Source organism: Carassius gibelio, chromosome A1 (genome assembly GCF_023724105.1).
Source record: "Carassius gibelio isolate Cgi1373 ecotype wild population from Czech Republic chromosome A1, carGib1.2-hapl.c, whole genome shotgun sequence".
Taxonomy (NCBI): Eukaryota; Metazoa; Chordata; class Actinopteri; order Cypriniformes; family Cyprinidae; genus Carassius; species Carassius gibelio.
The window spans coordinates 26,085,842-26,107,265 of record NC_068371.1 but is presented as its reverse complement, the minus strand read 5'-3'; the positions used below and the strand labels follow the sequence as shown (position 1 = coordinate 26,107,265).

At 41.6% G+C, this 21,424-nt stretch overlaps 1 protein-coding gene across 1 annotated transcript; it reads left to right on the top strand.

Moving 5' to 3' along the window:
• Positions 1-5,721: 5,721 nt before the first annotated feature.
• Positions 5,722-20,599, top strand: LOC128016780 (dual specificity testis-specific protein kinase 2). The gene is made up of 11 exons (XM_052601569.1): positions 5,722-5,901; positions 6,408-6,966; positions 11,533-11,654; positions 11,917-11,965; positions 12,057-12,203; positions 12,918-13,000; positions 14,145-14,235; positions 14,323-14,406; positions 15,083-15,169; positions 15,299-15,395; positions 16,703-20,599. The coding sequence occupies exons 2-11, from the start codon at positions 6,790-6,792 to the stop codon at positions 17,746-17,748; spliced, it is 1,983 nt and encodes a 660-aa protein (XP_052457529.1). The 5' UTR covers positions 5,722-5,901; positions 6,408-6,789; the 3' UTR covers positions 17,749-20,599.
• The last annotated feature ends 825 nt before the right edge of the window (positions 20,600-21,424 follow it).

Genomic DNA, 21,424 nt, shown 5'->3' with positions numbered 1-21,424 from the left:
CCCCAGCCACCATGGAGGAACGGAGGGGGAGAGTCCGGAACTTAACCACCCTTCATCAAGAGGGAAGGGAGGTGGGTGGCCTGGCGCAATTGTTTTGGACTTTGGCAGTCGGGTTAGGTTACAATGATGCAGCACTAAAGGATTGGTTTAATAATTGCCTGGATGATCCTTTACCTCAATGGGAGATGAAGGGGTTAGAGATCCTGGACTTTTGGGGGTTTACCAATTACCTGCACCATCGTGCTCAGTGGAATGCAACAACCACACCAGAGTTTCCAGACAAGGCTGCCAGCTCAGCCCCACAACCCAAGATGGCCACCAGCCCAGCCCCACAGCCCAAGATGGCCGCCAGCCTAGCGCCACAGCTCAAGATGGCCGCCAGCCCAGCACCACAGCACAAGATGGCCGACTCAACGCCACCGACTCTCCATCGTAGAGGGCGGAGGAGGAGACAGGCAGCTACTGTTCCTCAGGACCCGGAGAACGTTCCCGAGCGGGCGGCTGCCGTCCATGAGGCCATTCCCGATGCGGTGCCCGCTGCTGTTCCGGAGGCGGTGGCCGAGGCTGTTCCCGATGCGGTGCCCGCTGCTGTTCCGGAGACCGAGGCGGTGGCCGAGGCCGTTCCCGATGCGGTGCCCGCTAATGTTCCGGAGGCCGAGGCGGTGCCCGATGCAGTCTCCGAGGCGGTGCCCGATGCAGTTCCCGAGGCGGTGCCCGATGCTGTTGCCGAGGCTGTTCCCGAGAAGGTGCTCGATGCTGTTCGAGAGGCCGAGGCAATGCCCGATGCTGTTCCCGATGTGGTGCCCGCTGCGGTTCTGGAGGCCGAGGCGGTACCCGCTGCTGTTCCGGAGGCCGAGGCGGTGGCCGAGGCCGTTCCCGATGCGGTTCCCGTTGCTGTTCTGGAGGCCGAGGCGGTGCCCGATGCTGTTCCCGAGGCGGTGCCCGCTAATGTTCCGGAGGCCGAGGCGGTGCCCGATGCAGTCTCCGAGGCGGTGCCCGATGCAGTTCCCGAGGCGGTGCCCGATGCTGTTTCCGAGGCCGAGGCTGTTCCCGAGAAGGTGCTCGATGCTGTTCGAGAGGCCGAGGCAATGTCCGATGCTGTTCCCGAGGCGGTGCCCGAGGCAGTTCCCGAGGCGGTGCCCGATGCAGTTCCCGAGGCGGTGCCCGATGCTGTTCCCGAGGCGGTGCCCGATGCTGTTCCCGAGGCGGTGCCCGATGCTGTTCCCGAGGTGGTGGCCGATGCTGTTCCCGAGGCGGTGGCCGATGCTGTTCCCGAGGCGGTGCCCGAGGCAGTTCCCGAGGCGGTGCCCGATGCAGTTCCCGAGGCGGTGCCCGATGCTGTTCCCGAGGCGGTGCCCGATGCTGTTCCCGAGGCGGTGCCCGATGCTGTTCCCGAGGCGGTGGCCGATGCTGTTCCCGAGGCGGTGGCCGATGCTGTTCCCGAGGCGGTGCCCGATGCTGTTCCCGAGGCGGTGCCCGATGCTGTTCCCGAGGCGGTGCCCGATGCAGTTCCCGATGCAGTTCCCGAGGCGGTGCCCGATGCTGTTCCCGAGGCGGTGGCCGATGCTGTTCCCGAGGCGGTGGCCGATGCTGTTCCCGAGGCGGTGGCCGATGCTGTTCCCGAGGCGGTGCCCGATGCTGTTCCCGAGGCGGTGCCCGATGCTGTTCCCGAGGCGGTGCCCGATGCAGTTCCCGAGGCGGTGCCCGATGCAGTTCCCGATGCGGTTCCCGAGGCGGTGCCCGATGCGGTTCCCGATGCTGTTCCCGAGGCGGTGCCCGATGCAGTTCCCGAGGCGGTGCCCGATGCTGTTCCCGAGGCTGTTCTCGAGGCGGTGCCCGATGCAGTTCTCGAGGCGGTGCCCGAGGCTGTTCCCGAGGCTGTTCCCGAGGCGGTGCCCGATGCAGTTCCCGAGGCGGTGCCCGATGCAGTTCCCGAGGCGGTGCCCGATGCAGTTCCCGATGCGGTTCCCGAGGCGGTGCCCGATGCGGTTCCCGATGCTGTTCCCGAGGCTGTTCTCGAGGCGGTGCCCGATGCAGTTCTCGAGGCGGTGCCCGAGGCTGTTCCCGAGGCTGTTCCCGAGGCGGTGCCCGATGCAGTTCCCGAGGCGGTGCCCGATGCAGTTCCCGAGGCGGTGCCCGAGGCTGTTCCAGAGGCGGTGCCCGATGCAGTTCCCGAGGCGGTGCCCGATGCTGTTCCCGAGGCGGTGCCCGATGCAGTTCCCGATGCAGTTCCCGAGGCGGTGCCCGATGCTGTTCCCGAGGCGGTGGCCGATGCTGTTCCCGAGGCGGTGGCCGATGCTGTTCCCGAGGCGGTGGCCGATGCTGTTCCCGAGGCGGTGGCCGATGCTGTTCCCGATGCGGTTCCCGATGCTGTTCCCGAGGCGGTGCTCGATGCAGTTCCCGAGGCGGTGCCCGATGCTGTTCCCGAGGCTGTTCTCGAGGCGGTGCCCGAGGCTGTTCCCGAGGCTGTTCCCGAGGCGGTGCCCGATGCAGTTCCCGAGGCGGTGCCCGATGCAGTTCCCGAGGCGGTGCCCGAGGCTGTTCCAGAGGCGGTGCCTGATACAGTTCCCGAGGCGGTGACCACAAGGCCGTGGTGGTCTTCTACTCCGCCCTGGGGGACTCTGGCGGTGACCACGAGGACGTGGTGGTCGTCCGCTCCACCCTGGGGGACTCGGGCGGTGACCACGAGGACGTGGTGGTCGTCCGCTCCGCTCTGGGGGACTCCGGCGGTGACCATGAGGACGTGGTGGTCTTCTGCTCCGCCCTGGTGGACTCCGGCCTCGACCACAAAGACGTGGTGGTCTTCCGCTCCGCCCTGGAGGGCTTTGACTTTGACCACAAGGCCGTGGTGGTCTTCCGCTCCGCCCTGGTGGACTCCGGCCTCGACCACAAAGATGTGGTGGTCATCTGCTCCGTCCTGGTGGACGCCTCAACATGCCCTTCATGGACTTATGTTTTGTGTTTTTTGAGTTCTGTTTCTGTCTGTTCCTTTTAGTTTAGTCTGGCCCTCCTTCCCTCCCCCTGAGCCTCCACCTGTCCGCCTCCCTCCTGGACTCCTTGTTTTGTGTTGCACCTTTCCATTCCTCCTGGTTGCTCCTGTCCCTGTTTTCTGTCCCTCCGTCCCTCCCCCTGGTCCGCCGCCGTTCCACCTCCCTCCTGCCTCTTTTTCTGTTGGGGTTTTCCTGGGTTTAGGTGGAGCATCTGGTAGCTGCTCCGTAGGGAGGGGGTAATGTCACGCTGCCAGTCTTTGTTTTCCTGGGTGTTCCCTAATGAGCTCACTTCCCCTTAGGCACTTCACCATAGGCACTTTAATTCCGCTAGTCTGGTTGTGTCTTCACAGTAATTGCACTCCAATTAGAATCGCACAGGTGTTGACAATACTCTGTCATTAGTTTCCCTATATAGAGCTGTCTTTCTCTGTTGTCTTCATGGAGTCCTTACCCTATGTGTCTCATGCTCTCCTTCCCCCGAGACTTCCTCTACCTTCTCATTCTTCCGAGTTCCCCGTTTCATCCGGTTCCCTTTTTTGGTTACGTTTGTCTCTCATGACTGTTTATTTTTGTAGTTACCCCTCTGTTTAAATAAAAACCCTTACCTGCATTTGGATCTACCCTCTCTTTGTGTTTTCCCAAACCCAACCGTGACAGTACTAGTATTTAATCAATAAGTACTAGTATCTAATTAATAAATACTAGTACCTAATAAATAAGTACTAGTATCTAATGAATAAGTTCTAGTACCTAATAAATAAGCACTAGTATATAATGAATAAGTACTAGTATCTCATGATTAAGCACTAGTATCTAATGATTAAGTACTAGTAACTTTACAAAAGACACTAGTGCCTAAAGAATAAGCACTAGTACCGAAAGAATAAGCACTAGTACCTAATGAATAAGTACTAGTACTTAATGGAAAAGATACTAGTATCTAAAAAATAAGTACTAGTAACTTGGAAAAAGATACTAGTACAGCTTAAAGAATAAATGTCAAAAAGGCTTTCCATAGAAGTCATACCTCATTCAGATTTTTGAACAAATTCCACTGGGTCTTTATACATATTACAAGGCCGTAACCATGTCTTGAACATTGGATTGGATTGAGTGCATTTAAAATGTGATACAGACTAGTAACATGTGTATGCTGTGACATGACGCAGATGTTATATTTGCAGTACAAATAGAAAATTAATTGTTTAGTTTCGAACATGAGGAGTGAAATGTTATATAAATATATATAAAAAAAGGATTTTGCAAGTTTTTTTTTAATCAGCACTGACTTTTCAAAATTATTAGTGTGTGTGTGTGTGTGTGTGTGTGTGTGTGTGCGCGCGTGTGTGTGTGTATGTGTGTGTGTGTGTGTGTGTGTGTGTGTGTGTGTGTGTGTGTGTGTGTGTGTGTGTGTGTGAATTAATGAGCAAGTACATAAAAAAAAATGATTCTTCCAAACCGTGTTTTGCCTTGCCAATACTGTCTCTTTTTTTCTTCACCACATTGAAATATGAATTAGGCTACACGTAAAACAATAGCCTTATGTTATAGCCTATAATATTCTTAATCCAAAACTGAAAACGTTAACAAAAAAACGAGAAGTTTGTAAATATTAATGTATTTGCCAGTGCCAAATATCAGATGTTTAGCTCCTTACAAATAACTATTTGCACTCTTTCCCTGTGCTAACTAGGGCCTGTAAAATGTAGTGTGATCCAACAACAAAAAAACTAATTCATCAATAATTGTATGACATTTTATTTGAATATATGATTATATGCAGTTTTTAGGAACATATCAAATGAGAATCACCAATATGAACTCTGACAACTTTTAATTGATTGAATTAAATTCCTTGAACTTATAACTCACTGTCCAAATTTATGAAGCCAATTGTTTTTGTTGTTTCTTGTTTTTTTTTTTTTTTTTTACAATACAAGCATACACTAGTTTTTTAACTAAACATTTATTATGGCCAATCGCCATTACTTACACACACACACACACACACACACACACACACACACACACACACACACACAAAACTAACATTTAGGTAGGCTTATTATTTTAAAAAACATTTAAAACTAGAAATAATGTTATATTTCAGGTTAAACATATGTGCATATTCAATGGGTTAGGTTTCAATAATGTCACTAAAGTGATATTTATATGAAACCTATTTCCCAAATCGTTCAGCTTAGATGGTAAAAGAAAGGCTTCTTTCACAGGGATGAGAGGAAGCATGGAAATAATTGCGTATTGTAATAAAAGCGACTAAAATGACATGATGCAACACTTTCATTTCAAATGATTAGTCAGTGGCCTGGTTTTGTCTGCTGACTCACGGCGATGATATCATCCAAAACAAGGACTGCTGCACGTCTATGGACGTTGCAGTGTGACATGAAACGTAAAGATGACATCATAGTTCAGCCACGCCAGCGCACTGGCCGCTCATTGGCTCGAATGTTTGATCGATGTATTATGCAGCCAATCAGAAGCCAAACTACAAAAGCTCATATCACAAATAAAGGCAAATGTAAAACGTATTTTTGATGTGCTTATGCACCGCTTTCAAACTCATTTAAGTTTAAATTTGCATGACGTGCCGAATGCAGACACAAAATGAAGAATGCAGTGCAGAATCGCAATAGTGCAGAATCACACTGGCACACGTTGGAGCATTTCCTGCGCATGCTCAACGCGCAAAATCCAGCCTTGCCTAGACCTGCCCCTCTTCTTCACCAATGAACGGGCAAATATACAAGCGGCATTCGCGTTTCACTATGGCCGAGACGGACAGTGACAGCTAGCGAACGAGATGTTACAGACAAAACGCTGAAGATCTGCTAAATGCAACGTTGGTACCCAAACGAGAAAATCTTTTCTTCGATCCTACTAAATCCAGGTACAGTGCCGTATTCTAGGGTAGCTGCATGGGCCCGGATACATGCATGTCGTCCTCGGTTGCATGTGCATACTTAAAGATGCTTTTATTATAATATCGCATGTCTAATAGAAAATAATAAAGCCCTAAGTCTGTAAGACGGTATTTGCTTTGAAAATCGATAAAGGTGAAAAGCAAATTGCATTCAGAGCAAGCCCTTTAGCGGTCATGCAATTTCAGCAACAATCCGCAATGGATCCTTTCTGTAGCCAAGCTTGACAGATGGTGCGGACACACCACATTTCTTGTGCCCTCTGGAATTATTTTGCTGTATTCTATGTTTATTTAAAGAGCTTGCAATAAGATTAGTCCCATGTACGTTATAGCTGCATGTCTCCATATTTGGGACAATTGTACTTGCTGTCGCCGTTTATTCGGCTCAGTGTGATTCATAAGCCCATGCCTATGAAAATGTAATGAAGCATCATTGCTTATTTTAAAACCACATTTAACCCCCTCTTTTGCAGGCGGTTTGTTAGTAAACGTCGCTGGGACTGAAGCTACCGGCTACAGCTAAATTAGAGATCTGCTTATCGGAACGGCGATAACGCGCGACCTTTTTGGAGTAAAGACTGATTTAAGAACCACGCGACCGACCGGGATTACGAACCATGGCAACCGCATCACTCGGGAAAGAGCCCGAGCGCACTTTTCATCATTTGTGTTCTTCTGCCCTTTTTGGAGAATATTTAATCGGCTAGTTTTTTTATGTGGTTTACAGCATTGTACAACCTTTTATTAGTAATTGAGCTGTTTTTGTAAGCAATTATTTGTAGTGCGTCTCACTCGGGATATGGATGTTTGGACTTGGTTGCGTTAAAGGGACCCGCTGCCTGCCTGTCCATCATTATGGATCAAGATGAGAACCAAGAACCATGCGAACTTCCTATGCATGCCCTTCACGGGCCTAACCGGATACGTCCGTCATCGTACCGGGCTCTGCGAAGTGCCGTGTCCAGCCTGGCAAGAATTGACGATTTTTGTTGTGAAAAAATCGGTTCCGGGTTCTTCTCAGAAGTCTTCAAGGTAACCCTTCTTCATTTTATCTTCTGTCGTAGGGTTATTGCAGTGCTCATGACTCATGCTCTTTCTGATTGATGTTTGGTTACAACTTTTGATGCTCTTTAAATCAAGTTTGGGCTGGAAGCAGGAGGAGTTTGCATAATTTAAAACACCCAATTGGTACCACACACACACACACACACACACACATACATATATATTCCAACAATCCAATAATCACACTACAACCTTAAACTATAGTTTATAGTAGAAATTAAAGGGTTAGTTCACCCAAATATTAAAATGAACTTACCCTCATGTTATTCCAAACCCGTAAGACCTCCGTTCTTTGGAACACAGTTTAAGATATTTTAGATTTAGTCTGAGAGCTCTCAGTCCCTCCATTGAAACTGTGTGTATGGTATACTGTCCATGTCCAGAAAATTAATAAAAACTTCTTCATAGTAGTCCATGTGACATCAGAGGGTCAGTTAGAATTTTTTGAAGCATTGAAAATACATTTTGGTCCAAAAATAGCAAAAACTACAACTTTATTCAGCATTGTCTTCTCTTCCTTGTCTGTTGTGAGCACGTTCAAAACACTGCAGTTTAGTGATATCCGGTTCGCGAATGAATCACTCGATGTAACTGGATCTTCTTGAACCAGTTCACCAAACCGAACTGAATCGTTTCAAATGGTTCGCGTCTCCACTACGCATTAATCCACAAATGACTTAAGCTGTTAACTTTTTTTATTGTGGCTGACACTCCATCTGAGTTCAAACAAACCAATATCCCGGAGTAATTCATGTACTCAAACAGTATACTGACTGAACTGCTGTGAAAAGAGAACTGAAGATGAACACCGAGCCAGATAGATTGACTCGTTCTCGACTAAAGATCCGGTTTCATCGGTTTTCGGATCACCAGAAGTGATGAGAAGTTCGGTTCTTTTCCATGAACCGGTTCTTTCAGACAGTTCGATTCAATAAATTCAATTCAAAACGATTCAATAAATTGAAGAAATTCAATTCAGTTCAGACGCTCTGTGTGTCGGTCTGCTTCACGCTGAATCACACATGCGCAGTATTATTAGCTCCTCGGTTCACGAATCAGATGCATCCGACAGAAACGGTTCTTGATTCAAGAACGAGTCAGTCTTTTGTTCGTTATCGGTGATCACGGTTGATATACGTGTGTGTGAAACAGATATTCCACAATTATAGACTTAATTGCTTTTATGTATTTATTTGGTTATTAACTTTGTGTTTACCAGTAAAAGCTTAGTTGGTATAAATTAATGTATTTAGGTTGATACAGTGATGTTAAATAATAATTTCAACCAGGTGATGTGTTACCATTTTTATGGTACATTTTCATTGGAGAATATCACCGTAAAGAAACCTATATTGTGTGGTCATTTCTCAACAACAACAACAATTACATATAAAGTCTACCAGGGGGTGGGATGGGTCAGGGGGGGTTCTACGTTTGCACAGTTGCTTTTTGTTTTATACTACTGTTCCCAAAATAAAATTTCAATAAACAGTTGTTAAATTTTTTTTAAATCTCTAGTTTAAAGAAACTTGTAAGAATACACTTGAATTTGAATGCATTGAAACATCTACACACAGTCACACAAATTACATGTAATAGCTTTAGTTATCACTAAATCTTAGTCATCTTGTGTTGTGTATACTTTTGCAACAGTACAACAGTGTCATATGTGTCCATGTTAAGAGCAACAGTGTCTATGATTAATGATAAAACAGGTTGGTTGTACTCCACAGCATAATCTGATTACCAGCCTGCCCTAATCTGTCGTCCTCTTCACCGAGGGGTGTGTGTTTATTTGCCCATTCCTCTGTCGACTGTCTCATGTGCAAGTCACAAATAGTTGATTGGTTTCAGCTGAAAGTTTTTGCATCTATCAGCCGTTGGCCCTCTGATTTTCCTCTCAAAATTAAATAATGAAAAATAGCCTTGGTTATTTGTTTAACATAATTTTGATATTAGCAAAACATGTCTGCAACTGAACTTCATTTGTCCCATATTTAATAATGGAGACTCCTTTAAATACTTTTTAATAACATTGTGGATCATGATATAAATTTATCTTATCCTTTTTGTTTTTTATGTACTTTTTCTTTTGTTTTTTGCAGGTGTCATTAGCATATTTATTATATTTATTACAGCTATTTAGTAGCTGTAATTCTTCATTAGTGGTTAGTTAAATCAGGATTACAGATTATTTTCAATTCTACAACTACAGCAATGTGAGCATACATTTTAAAATATTAACTAACTAAATAGGTCTACAAATTTCCAGTGCCTGACTTTTATTGTTTTCTATAAATAACGAAAACCAGAGCTGTTATGGCACATTTTTGTGAATATTTATTTTGTTGTACAGTAGGCAATTACATTCAGTTCAAAGGGATCGTTCACTCAAAAAGGAAAATTCTGTCATTAATTACTCAGCCTCATGTCATTCCACACTCGGAAGGACTCACGAAAGAAAGCAACCTAAGATTTTTTTTTGATGAAATCCAAGAGGTTTCTGACCCTGCATAGACCGCAATGCAACTGAAACCTTCACAGGCCCAGAAACATAGTAAGGGCACTGACGCGGAAAAGAAGAATTGTTGAATAAAGTTATTATTTTTGTTTTCTTTGCGTACAAAAAGTATTCTCGAAGCTTAATAAAATGACGGTTGAACCACTGATGTCACATGGACTATTTTTATGACGTCCTTACTACCTTTCTGGGCCTGGGAATGTTTCAGTTGCATTGCTGTCTATGCAGGGTCAGAAAGCTCTCGGATTTCATCAAAAAAATCTTTAAGTTGCTTTCTGAAAATGAACAAAGTCCTTACGGGTTTGGAACGACATGAGAGTGAGTAATTAATGACAGAATTTTAATTTTTGGATGAACGATCGCTTTAATGAAAGTGATTTGTGCCACCTTGACAAAACTAATTTGTCTTTTATTTTCCTTTTTAGAAGTCAACATTTATTAAAATTAGTTGTCATAGCAAAATAGTTTAATAGAAGAATTATGTCTAAATGACAAATGACTCTTTAAGGGACAGAGTATGATTAAGGAATGTATTGTTGACATGCGGTTCACAAATAGTTATAAATCAAAGTCAGTCCAATATCTGATATTTACATGTTGGATGATATGGTGTTTGGTGATCATAGTGGTTGAAGCCCACGTTTTGTATGTGACGTTGTGATGATGTCCTGGGTTCCAGCTTGTTAGGTGGGATGATGGGAAATCCAGAAAGCCTATTAGTGCCCTAATGGCTGTTAATACTCAGCATGCTGTACTGGATCTTTCTCCAACTCTCTCTAACTCATATTCACAGAGCCATATTTAATCCAAACCTATATACACTAATGCAACTATTGCATTATTGTCGTACAAATCCCAACAGCCTCTCAATCTTCCACTAGATTTTATATTCTCATCTCCTTTACTAGCCTCACATTTAATGGCAAATCACTCTAATGCATGGTTGAAATTCTGCCTAGTAGGGCCAGAAAATGCTTTATATACCATTGTGCAGATGGACAAAGATTTTATCCTAAATGCAGGTCATTTACATGACTGAATGGCTATACATATACATGGTTATACATACAGAAGCATGATTTTATACCAAACTATTAGTTGTGATTTTCACTGAACAAGACATGTTGTGGAAATCCACCTATTGATGTATCTCCTGTATAGGAGTGTGTATATATAGGCTGTGTTCAATAATATAAATACATTCAGAAAAAACATAACCACTTGTGGAAAATTTACAACAATGTCTATTGCCTTTGACCAAAATGATTTTAAATAGTCAGAAATGCCCAAACCGTTTACTACAAAGGGCCAAAAATCTAACTTGATTGAGGGCCAGAGGCTGAAAGTAAATTGCATTATATTCAGATATATTATATTCAAATTTACATTTAAAATCGTATTCAGTCATATTCTTAACATTTCAATGATAATTTCAAAAATGTATATAAAATGTTAAAACTAAAAGATTAATTAGAAATTATGTTATGCCTAAATCACTCTACTTTTCTCTAATTTTTTCCACCCTCTCGTGATATACATAGGATCCAATTATAACATTGTATTAAATCACATAAATAATACTGCACTTGGCTCACAGTCTTGTCATAAACACCAAACACATTCACATAAGTTCAAAAGTACTACATTTGTTCTTGTGAATATGAATTCTTCTAACAGTGTTTCTTAGATTTTTAGCTGACTCCAACAGTCAAATCTAACCCAATGGCAAGGCGAGGTTGAATGCTACTCTCAAAAATGAGCTTTGATATGTTCGCCTATGGTTAAACTGCCAAGTCTACAGTTAAAGTGCCACTTGGCTGTCAAAAGCTGCAAATGCATTTGCTAAAGAAATGGTTGCGGTACCAGCGGCAGTAAAATACTTATTCTGGTTGAATACAATGGGTAGCATTGTGAGCCGAAGGTCATGGGTCTGGTTTGGGTATCTCTGGTGTACTACGTGTACTACCTTTTTTATTAGTGTCACCGAATAAGTGTGTGTATGTATTTTGCAGGTGCAGCACAGGATCACAGGGCAGGTGATGGCTCTGAAGATGAATACAATGGCTAGTAACAAAGCCAACATGCTGAGAGAGGTGCAACTCATGAACCGCCTTTGCCACCCTAACATCCTCAGGTGTGAGATTCAGCATTTTCCCTTTTTGTACATAAAACAGGGAATACTTCTCTCTGTAGGCATGGAATGATTTCAAAGTACTACAATGCAATGATTATAAATAACATTTATCTTGGGTCGTGTGTCTGAAGAGTCTGACTTGAATGTGATAAAAATGAGATTTGATGTAACCTGTTGGGAAATTACCTTAGATTAAAGATGCTTGTTCACAAAAGGAATCCAAAATATATAGAAAATAAATAGTTGTTCTCACCTTCATTAGGTTTTTGGGGGTGTGTGTTCATGAAGGACAGCTTCATGCTCTCACGGAGGTAAGACGTTGCACAGAAAATGCACAGACTTTAGGAGTAAATTAACTGTCAGGTTGATGTGTTGATAACTGTATTGTCACTATGTTTACAGTACATAAATGGGGGCAACCTTGAGCAGCTGCTGGACAGTGACATATATCTGTCATGGAGTGTGAGGATAGGTCTGTCTCTGGACATTGCAAGAGGGCTGCAGTATCTACACAGCAAGGGCATTTTCCACCGAGATCTTACATCAAAGGTACATACTCCATTATATATGGTTTATTGTGACAGCAGCTATGTCTGTTCATTTTGTGATTGTTGCATGCTGGTGTTAAGAGTGTTGCTGTGTTGTCATATTTTTGTAGGCCAGCCCAGAAGTTAGCATCCTGGTTTCCTTGACAAAATTAGATTTTCCAATTGCTTTTGAATTAATGCAGACAATAAACTACGATTAGCAGAAATGTATGATTCTAACATATTTTGTTCAACATGATAATATTCACAAAGTAACACAGATTTGATTATTTTTGAAGCCAAAATACAATCTCTAGAAGTAATAAGTGAAGAAGAAAAAAAATTTAAGCTATTTCTGGTAAATTCTGAAAAATCTTTGACACCCTATGTAGTCCCATTTAGCCACTTGTTAGCAACCACCATTTTCAAGACAACTAAAAGCTAAAAGAGTTTTTTTTTTTTGTCAAAGAATAAAATGATAAAATATCCTGCCTTTGTGTTTACCACAGACCTTATTTTAGGCCTTCAAAACCAAAAACCTATTGACTTTAGGACGATGGAACCAGGATGGAAGTGCTAAAATGCTAACTAGTTTTGGGTCTTGTCCTTCAAAAATACATAATCACTGCAGCATTCTTTAAATAAAACTATAAGATTAAAAACATTGACACACAAAACAATATACTAACATTAAATACCTTTTCAAATACCCTGACTATACTACTGTACTATACAGAATTGTCTGGTGCGTTGTGACAGTGGTGTTTTTACCGCTGTGGTTGGGGACTTTGGACTGGCAGAGAAAATCCCTGATTACAGGTCAGTGCATCTCTTCTTTTACACACAAATAATACAGCTTTATTCACACACATTTGATGATGACATTTTAAATGGATCAGGACTTAACTGGAGATACAAGCAAAAGTAGGATGGCCATCCAAGAAGCCTATATTCCAAACATAGTCCAAATTAGAGGTGGGCAGATCGATAATAATATAGATAATATCGATACCAATGTTGGTATCGGTATTGATCGATACCAACGGGAAAATATCGATACTTAAGTTTCAGTTTCTCTCGTTTTGCGACCTGGCCGTGTTTGTCAAAATGCTGCTGCTGTCACAGAGCAGAGCAAGCTCTTAAGAGTGCTGCTCGTGCTCGACACTGCTCTCCTCCCCCTCTCCTGTGTTGTACCGTCACATGGCTCACCACTAGCGCTACCACCGGCAGTCAGGCACGCGCACGCTCAGCCGCGCATTTCTAACAGCAGTCAGTCAGAGGCGGAGAGAAAGAGGAGCGTTGTATGGCTTTATTTTCAGGCCGATCTACCCTTTTTGTGTTAAATGTGAAAGTGATACTAGTTTCTATATTTAAACTTCACCTAGATGTGCACCAGACTTAATTATTTTTATTATTTTATCAATAGCTGATTCTCCAAGAGCAGTGGATATTACAAGGCGCCTATCAGAAATGATTGTGAAGGAGCTGCAGCCTCTTTCCATAGTGGAAGTTGTCGGCTTCAGGAATTTTGTATAAGGAGAATTTGTTTTACATTGTGAAGTAAAACGTTGTGACTTTAAGAAAAAAAATCCTTAAAAGAAGTGCACTAAAGAGGAGAAACATTTTTTTATTAACATGCTACTTGAAAAGAGAATTTGTATTTTGTAACTTTGTTTATTTAAATAAATCCGAAGTAACCAAAAGTTGTTTCTAAACAAAAGCTTTTGTAGTACTGATTAATAACCCAAAATGCAAATCACAACAACAAATTAAAAGTCATGAAAATTCATTTAGATTTAGGTTGAAGACGCATCCACCTTAATTATTAAAAAGTATCGGTATTGGTATCGATATCGGCGATACTGGCCCTGTATTTACTTGGTATCGGATCGATACCAAATCTAGCGGTATCGCACACCTCTAGTCCAAATATTGATGTATGCTTTGTCTTGCTTGTGTGCAGTGACGGTGCTGAGAAGCAGCCGTTGGCTGTTGTGGGCTCCCCCTACTGGATGGCTCCAGAAATGTTAAGAGGAGAGCTGTACAATGAGAAGGTATCCTGTCTTTGAACACTAACAAATCAATGTCCAACTCTACTTGTGTGCTTGTGTAACTTTATTCATCACATTTTCATACCATAGGTGGATGTTTTTTCCTACGGTATAATCCTTTGTGAGATTATTGCTCGAATTGAGGCTGACCCAGATATCCTCCCTAGAACAGAGGTACATCATACAACTGCACTCACCGCCACATGAAGCACAGAATAAACCACAAAGTCATGTAGCTGGTTTACCAGACATAGATGCAAGCCTACAAAATAATAATTCTGTGCAAAATTAATTTAATGGCTAAATTTAATCTATGACAAGCCTTAAAGCTTGGATGTTTATATTTCATGTGACGAGGTTGTGATAACTGAAATGTTGATATTCTGTAATTGTATTAAAACTCAAAATGTATCAAAAAAATGTATGTCATATTAAAACATAATCAAATGAGTGCAAAAATAATTAATTATTTTGGTTTTGTTTTATTTGCTCCCATTTTTATTATTATTATTATTTTTTTTTTCTAAATATGACGTGTGTACATATAAGTAACCATATAATGTATCCAGATTCTATTTTAAGAATTTTCACTGATGTAAATTTTTCTTGACCACTGCAGTTTAGACTTTGATATCAGTCGCTCATTTTAAGAGTGTTGCCTCCCTCTGCTGGTGAAGGCTGGTCTATTTTCACAAAATGGATATTTTATATTTTACTATTTTGTAACATTTTTAGAAAGCAACACAGTGTTCACTATTGCGAAGTTTAAGATTAATCTCAAATTTGCCTATGTGTGAAAAGATGTCTGATCAGAGCAGTATGTGTGTAACTTCCATCTGTCTGCCTGCAGGATTTTGGACTAGATGTGGAAGCCTTTGAGCAAATGGTGGGAGACTGTCCACCTTCATTCCTTCACCTGGCTTACAATTGCTGCAGTGTAAGCCAAATATGCATATAACACTCATATACAGAAATTCAGAAACACCGAGTATAGTTTTTTTGTCTGAAATGGCAAATGTCATGCTCTCAGATGTGTTTTTAATTTGTTCTCCTCTTTCTGTGGTAGATGAGTGCAGACAGTCGTCCTGCCTTCTCTGAAATAGTACTTACACTTGAGAGGATAGAGAGAGAGAGGAAGATGAGTGAGGTTCCAGTCATCCTAGGTAAGTATGTTACAGATAGCATGGGCACTGAATAAATAATAAATAAATAAATTATTCATACACTACTGTTAAACAGTTTGGGGTCAGTAGCATTAAGATAAGATATTATATATATATATGTATGTGTGTGTATATATATATATTCTTTTGTTCACCAGTGATACAGTAAATTAATCAAAAGTGACAGTAAAGGCTTTTAATATCAAAAATACAAAAATTTCTACTTAATAAAAAAAAAAAGTTTTTAACACTGATAATAATAATAATAATAATAATGAAAAAAACAAATCAGCATAACAGAACTATTTCTGATGAATTATGTGACACTAAGGGTGTACTCACACTAGCCAGTTTGAACCGTGCCCGAGTGCTTTTTACCACCAAAGCGCGGTTCGTTTGACTAGTGTGAATGCTCCGAATCGTGCCCGGGTGTGGCTCAATTAGCCGGCCCTGGCCCGCTTGGAAGAGGTGGGCCAGGGCACGGTTCAGTTGGACTCGGGCGCGGTTCGCATGCTGTGTGAGCGCTAACCGTGCTGGAGCACGGAAAAGGAGGCGTTGCGTCACGGTTTTGCGACGCTCCAAAACCAACATGGCAGGGAAAGGGTCGCTTTGGTCTACGGCAGAGGTGCAAAACGCATAAAAACTAAAAACTGCAAAGTCCTTGCTGCACTTCAGCTGGTACCTTGCAAACATCCTCATACGAGCAGCATGATTACGTGAAAATTTTCGCGCCAGTAAGGCGACACATCTGTTTAACAACAGGCTGTGGACCAAACAACACAAAATTATCCACAAAGAAAACAGAGCGATGCACTCCATTGTGTTCAGAGAGCGCCGCTCTTCCTGTTTATCCCGAAACTGTCGCACCATAATGACGTAAGCGTGCTCCGGCACGAATGCTGAAACCCTATATGTGAGTGCAGGCCAGAGGGGGAGTGGGGAGGGGGGACAATCGTACTCGGGCCCGGTTCATGGCAACCGTGCCTAGTGTGAGTACACCCTAAAGACTACAATTTTACAATATTTTCACTATAATTTTGATTAAATAGATTAAAAAGAAATTGCCTTGGTGTGCAAAAAATACTTTTTTCAAAAACATACAAAAAATATCTCCAAACTTTTGAAAGGTAGTGTATTGATTTAAATATATTTGACCAGTTAACAGCTTCTTCCAGAACTCAACTTTAAAGATTACAAATATTTACCCATTTTTAAAATCACTTTTAAATCACTCTTTTTATAGCATTCACCAAGAAATAATTTTTCAGTTTTACTAGTCTTTAGACAACCCATTCTTGTTTCCTCAGAACCCATTGCCGTTGCCGTTAGCCCGTATAGGAGGAGAAGCTCGCCATGCCATCCCGGTGACCAGCGCCTGTCCCGTAGTCAGTCAGACGTATTGCCCCCTGCCACATCACCGTGTTTAGGCACACCTGCACGGGTCAACCCATTCTCTCTTCGCCAAGACCTCAACGGTGGTCGTATCAAGCTCTTCGACACCCCTAGCAAATCTGTCATCTCTCTTACCTTTACCCTTCCACCACCTCCAGACCCCTGCGCCTCCCCACCACTAAACAGGAGCCCCGGGCTCCGAGGACCCCCTCGGAGGTGTCGCTCCCTGCCGTGCACTCCCGAGCTGGGGCGACAGCTGCCGTTCCGAGACCAAGAGGGCCAGGAAGAGGAGGGGGGGACTGAAGAACTGAGAGATGGGGTGAAAGAGAAAGAGGTGGAAGTCCGGCAAGATGCGGTGGAGGGCTCAGGCCTGATTCTAGACTTAGATATGGTGTCTTTAGACAGGGTAGAAGAGGAAGAGGAAGATGACGATGTGGAGAAGGAGGGCCTGAGCCTCACAGAGCCCATGGACTGTAGCAGCTCGCCCGACACGGCAGAAGGAAACGTGTCAGGGAAGCGGCTTATCAGCGGTTCTTCTTATTCCTCGTCCTTGCAGTCTAATGGTTGGGCTACACCCATCTCTAACGGTCCACCGTTATTACCTCCCCTTCCCCGTTTGGACAATAACAATGGACTGCTGAGGCCTGGGCGGCCAATGGCGTGGGCAAGACTGAATGGATACAGAGGCCCCGCCCCGGAGCCTTTACCTCCCACTAACGAACAAGACGATGTCATTACTTGTCCAGGCTGCTGTCTGGCTGGGTTTAGCTTCCCTTCCATGTGCCTACGTAGAGCTCCTCCCTCGCGCCGTGGACCTCCGCGAAGACCGTACAGGAACTTCAACGGAGGGGAAGCATCTGCAGCGACAGCAAAGGGACTGCTCTGTCGGGGAGCAACGGGTCTGGCTCCATCCACAGCTACTTGTGAGCCAGGGTTACCACTACCAGAAGCCCAAACCTAAAGATGATTACTGTGACATCACAGAAACTGCAATGTCACACAGTCAGGCCGCATCTCTGATGTCAGTGCGGCTATCTTACTGGATGCAGTGCGGGTTGAAATTTTGAATTAAAGGGATTTTTCACCCAAAAATATAAATTCTGTGATTTACTCACCCTGATGTTGTTCCAAACCTGTATGACTGACTTTATCAAACAATGTTTTGAAAAATGCCACACTGCGTTTTGGCTATACGGTGAAAGTCATTTCATTGTGTGGATGTTTAAAACATTCTTAAAAATACATCTTCTTTCTATTTTACAGAATAAATAAAGTCATACAGTTTTTGACATGAGGGTGAGTGAATAATGACTATTTTTTAGAGCTACACTATGTAAAAAAAAAAAAAGAAAGAAAAAGAAACCGATATTGTGATATGGCTTAGTGTGATTGTCAAACTGCACAGATTGATTTCAATATATATTCACTAACAGTTTCAGATTGAGAGCACATGCACATGTACTGTAAATGAACAGTGACGCACTTCTCTCTGAAACCAGCAGTGCATATATTTCTATGCTGGCAGCTTACCAAAATGAAAGCTTGATGGGTTAATGTTTAAAAATATAAAGCAACCAAGGCACAAATATAAGTATTATAATCGTAGTGTTGTACTATAAATTAAAATTGCATAAAATTAATTTCTAGTACAATGCAATTATTACATTTCTTGTTTTGTTTGATATTTTTATTTAATAATAATCACAATAAAATAATTATATATTTTTTCTAGTTATTTTGAAGTAGACAAAATCAATGGGAATTTGGCGTATGAAAACTTAAGTGGAAAGAGATTATTTTTAAATTGTTTAGTTTATGGTTAAAGAAAGAGGCTGAAGTTTTTGTTTCTGAAAAACTTTAGTGTGAACATTCAAAAAAATAAAAGGAAAAATCCAAATTGGTTGACCCTTAAAAGGATGAATCACACCAAAAAAAAAATTGCTGATGCACTTATTATAGAACTCATTATCCCCCATGATATAGCAATATACTAAAGCCATCTGCTAAAAAATCAACAGTTTTTTTGTTGTTGTTGATGTTGTTGTTATTTATTTATTTTCATATTGCACTATATATGGCAGTAAAGCGTTTTGTTTTTGGGTGGACTATCCCTTCAGTGTGTATGAAACACAGGATAGAAGAGAGGAATGAAAGGCATGCTGGTTCCATAGTGCCAGTTCTTTATCATGGTCTTTTTTGCCGTAATTCAGAATAACTTAATATCATTACTCTACAATAATGGCTGCTTTTTATTGTGTGTTCATTTTGGCTCCATAAACATTCTTGACTGAAAGCCACTGTGTTTAAAAAAATAAAATAAAATCAAAAACTGTGTTTGTAGTAAGGGAGACCTAAATTATAATGTGGCATGTCAAGCATTTTAAACGTATTATCTGATTATTTATTTATTGTAAGCATTCCCCTGAGAGACTGAATGCTCTTTACTTTGCTGTGAGAGTGGACTACTGGGTGTGACACTGAGTATTGATGTTGAGACATTTTTTGTGATACATGTGTATGTTTAAATGCAATGTATGCAGTAAATCATGGTAATTATGTAAAGTGTACTGTTTAATAGGCCTTTTTTAAATGAAAACATCTATGTGCAGGAGTGCTTGTAGATGATAGCAGTTTAACTTTTTATCTCCCCCTAGTGGTCTGGAGGATACACTCTTATTAGACCACTGCTGCTGTTGTTGTTTAAAATAAAGAAAAGAAAAAAAGAATCCTTTCACATGTGAGATGTTAGAGGACATTTACCTTCACATTTGATCTAGTTAAGCTTTCTGTTCAAGTTGTGGAATCATATTTTAAAAAAGCAAAAGAAAACTTGCATAAAGTGTTTCCTCATGCCACTAACATTTCCTCAAGACAAATATGACACACCCCCGCACAAATGGTCAACAAATCTGCTTTGTTATTGAACATTAGATTAAAGGAATCTAAATTCAGTGTGGGTCAATATTAGTCTGGGACTGAAACGGTAATTCATATTGAGTCTAAACTGAAATTTTGCATTAGTTCATGCAAAATCTGAGATAGTCTGATATGCTGAAATGTTTCTGACGTGTGGATTACACCTCAGAAACACATCCACTGAATTTCCTCGTGCTTGTTTGTGTACATCTGCTTATGAGATGAGCATAGGAAGTATCTGCATGCTGAGTACTGTACAAAAGAGTGATCTGTACATATCAATGCATGACAATAGACAAGAAGCTGTCTAGCACGTTAAAACTTCCCTTCAGACTGGCATCAGAGGTGAAGTTGTCTCGATCTTTTCTTACTCAGATCTGAATTCTGAAACAAGATATGGATGCAATAAGTGCTCTTGGTTTAAACAGTAACTTATATTTTTAATAGTTTGGTGAGACATATGTTTAAATGAATTCATTAGGGTCTTGAAAAGTATACTTTTTTATATTAATGTGAAGCATAGAATTGGGCTGTTAAACTCAGAAGCTGATAATGAAAAGTCGGGTTGATTGTGACTACAATTTTCAATGCACAGAAGAGATGAAAGCTGTTTGATCTTGTATTTGTATAGCACAGACATTCAGAACTTGCCTCCTTTGTGTCAGTGATGAAGTGATGTTATAGCGGATGGGGCATGGATGGATTTGTAAGGTCCATGCTTCACGTTGTTGTATAATGATTTTTCTTTTTAAGAGAGAAGCGCTTTCTCTCTGAAAGCAAAGCACTTACCATATGATTACATTTATTAGTTCTGGGGAACAGCAGCTTTAATAAATGTCAGTGAATTGTTATTTATGAAAATGTCATCAATTAAAAAAAAAGATTGAATGTAGAAACTGTCATTTTGTCTTTCTTTTCTTTCTTTTTTTCTTTTTTACATTAAAACTTATTTGAAATGTTTGTAAAAGCTACCTAGCTGAATCAGAAAATTGACAAGCATTGTGCCATAATACAGTGTGTAGAGATTATTTCATATAGAAGAGCTGTTTATAGGATTACCCACAGGATATACTCTTCGATTATTTTGTTGAAAAATAAAGAAAAACATACAGAGTGAAAGAAAATACAGCCATTGTAGATGTGATCATTCACAGCAAATTTGTTTGTACATACACTATAATAGCAGTGGTAAAAAAAAAAAAAAGAGAAGGAGAAAAAGTTTTGTAAGTCTATCTTAGCATATTTACCGTATGTGGAAAAGTCAAAGATTTAAGTTTGTGCACTTTGTAGAAAACTCTGTGTAGGACTACATGCCGTAATCATTTTAAATAACTTGCACCACTGTAATAATGCCATCTGTAAAAAAAATAAAAAAAAATAAAAGCATACATTGAAAAAACCTATTTATTTTGATAACCAAAATTTGATGAGATTGTGAACCAATTTTAACACATTCCAAGAGTTGCCAGAATTGTAGTTCTCAGCTTGTATTCTTGCCAGGTCCTCCAGTTTCTTAGCTAATTGAATTTTAATTTCCTCAATTACTCTCTATTCTTCATGAAGCATGTTCGTGTAGTATTCTCCACCATTTCATCAAATTGAATATTGTTTAGCATTTGCATAAACTGTGCTGAATCCTGACGCTCCTCAGCGTTCTCCACATTTTCTGACAAATGGTTGTAGTTCTGAATTGCTGTGCACAAATTGCTGTCCAGAAACGT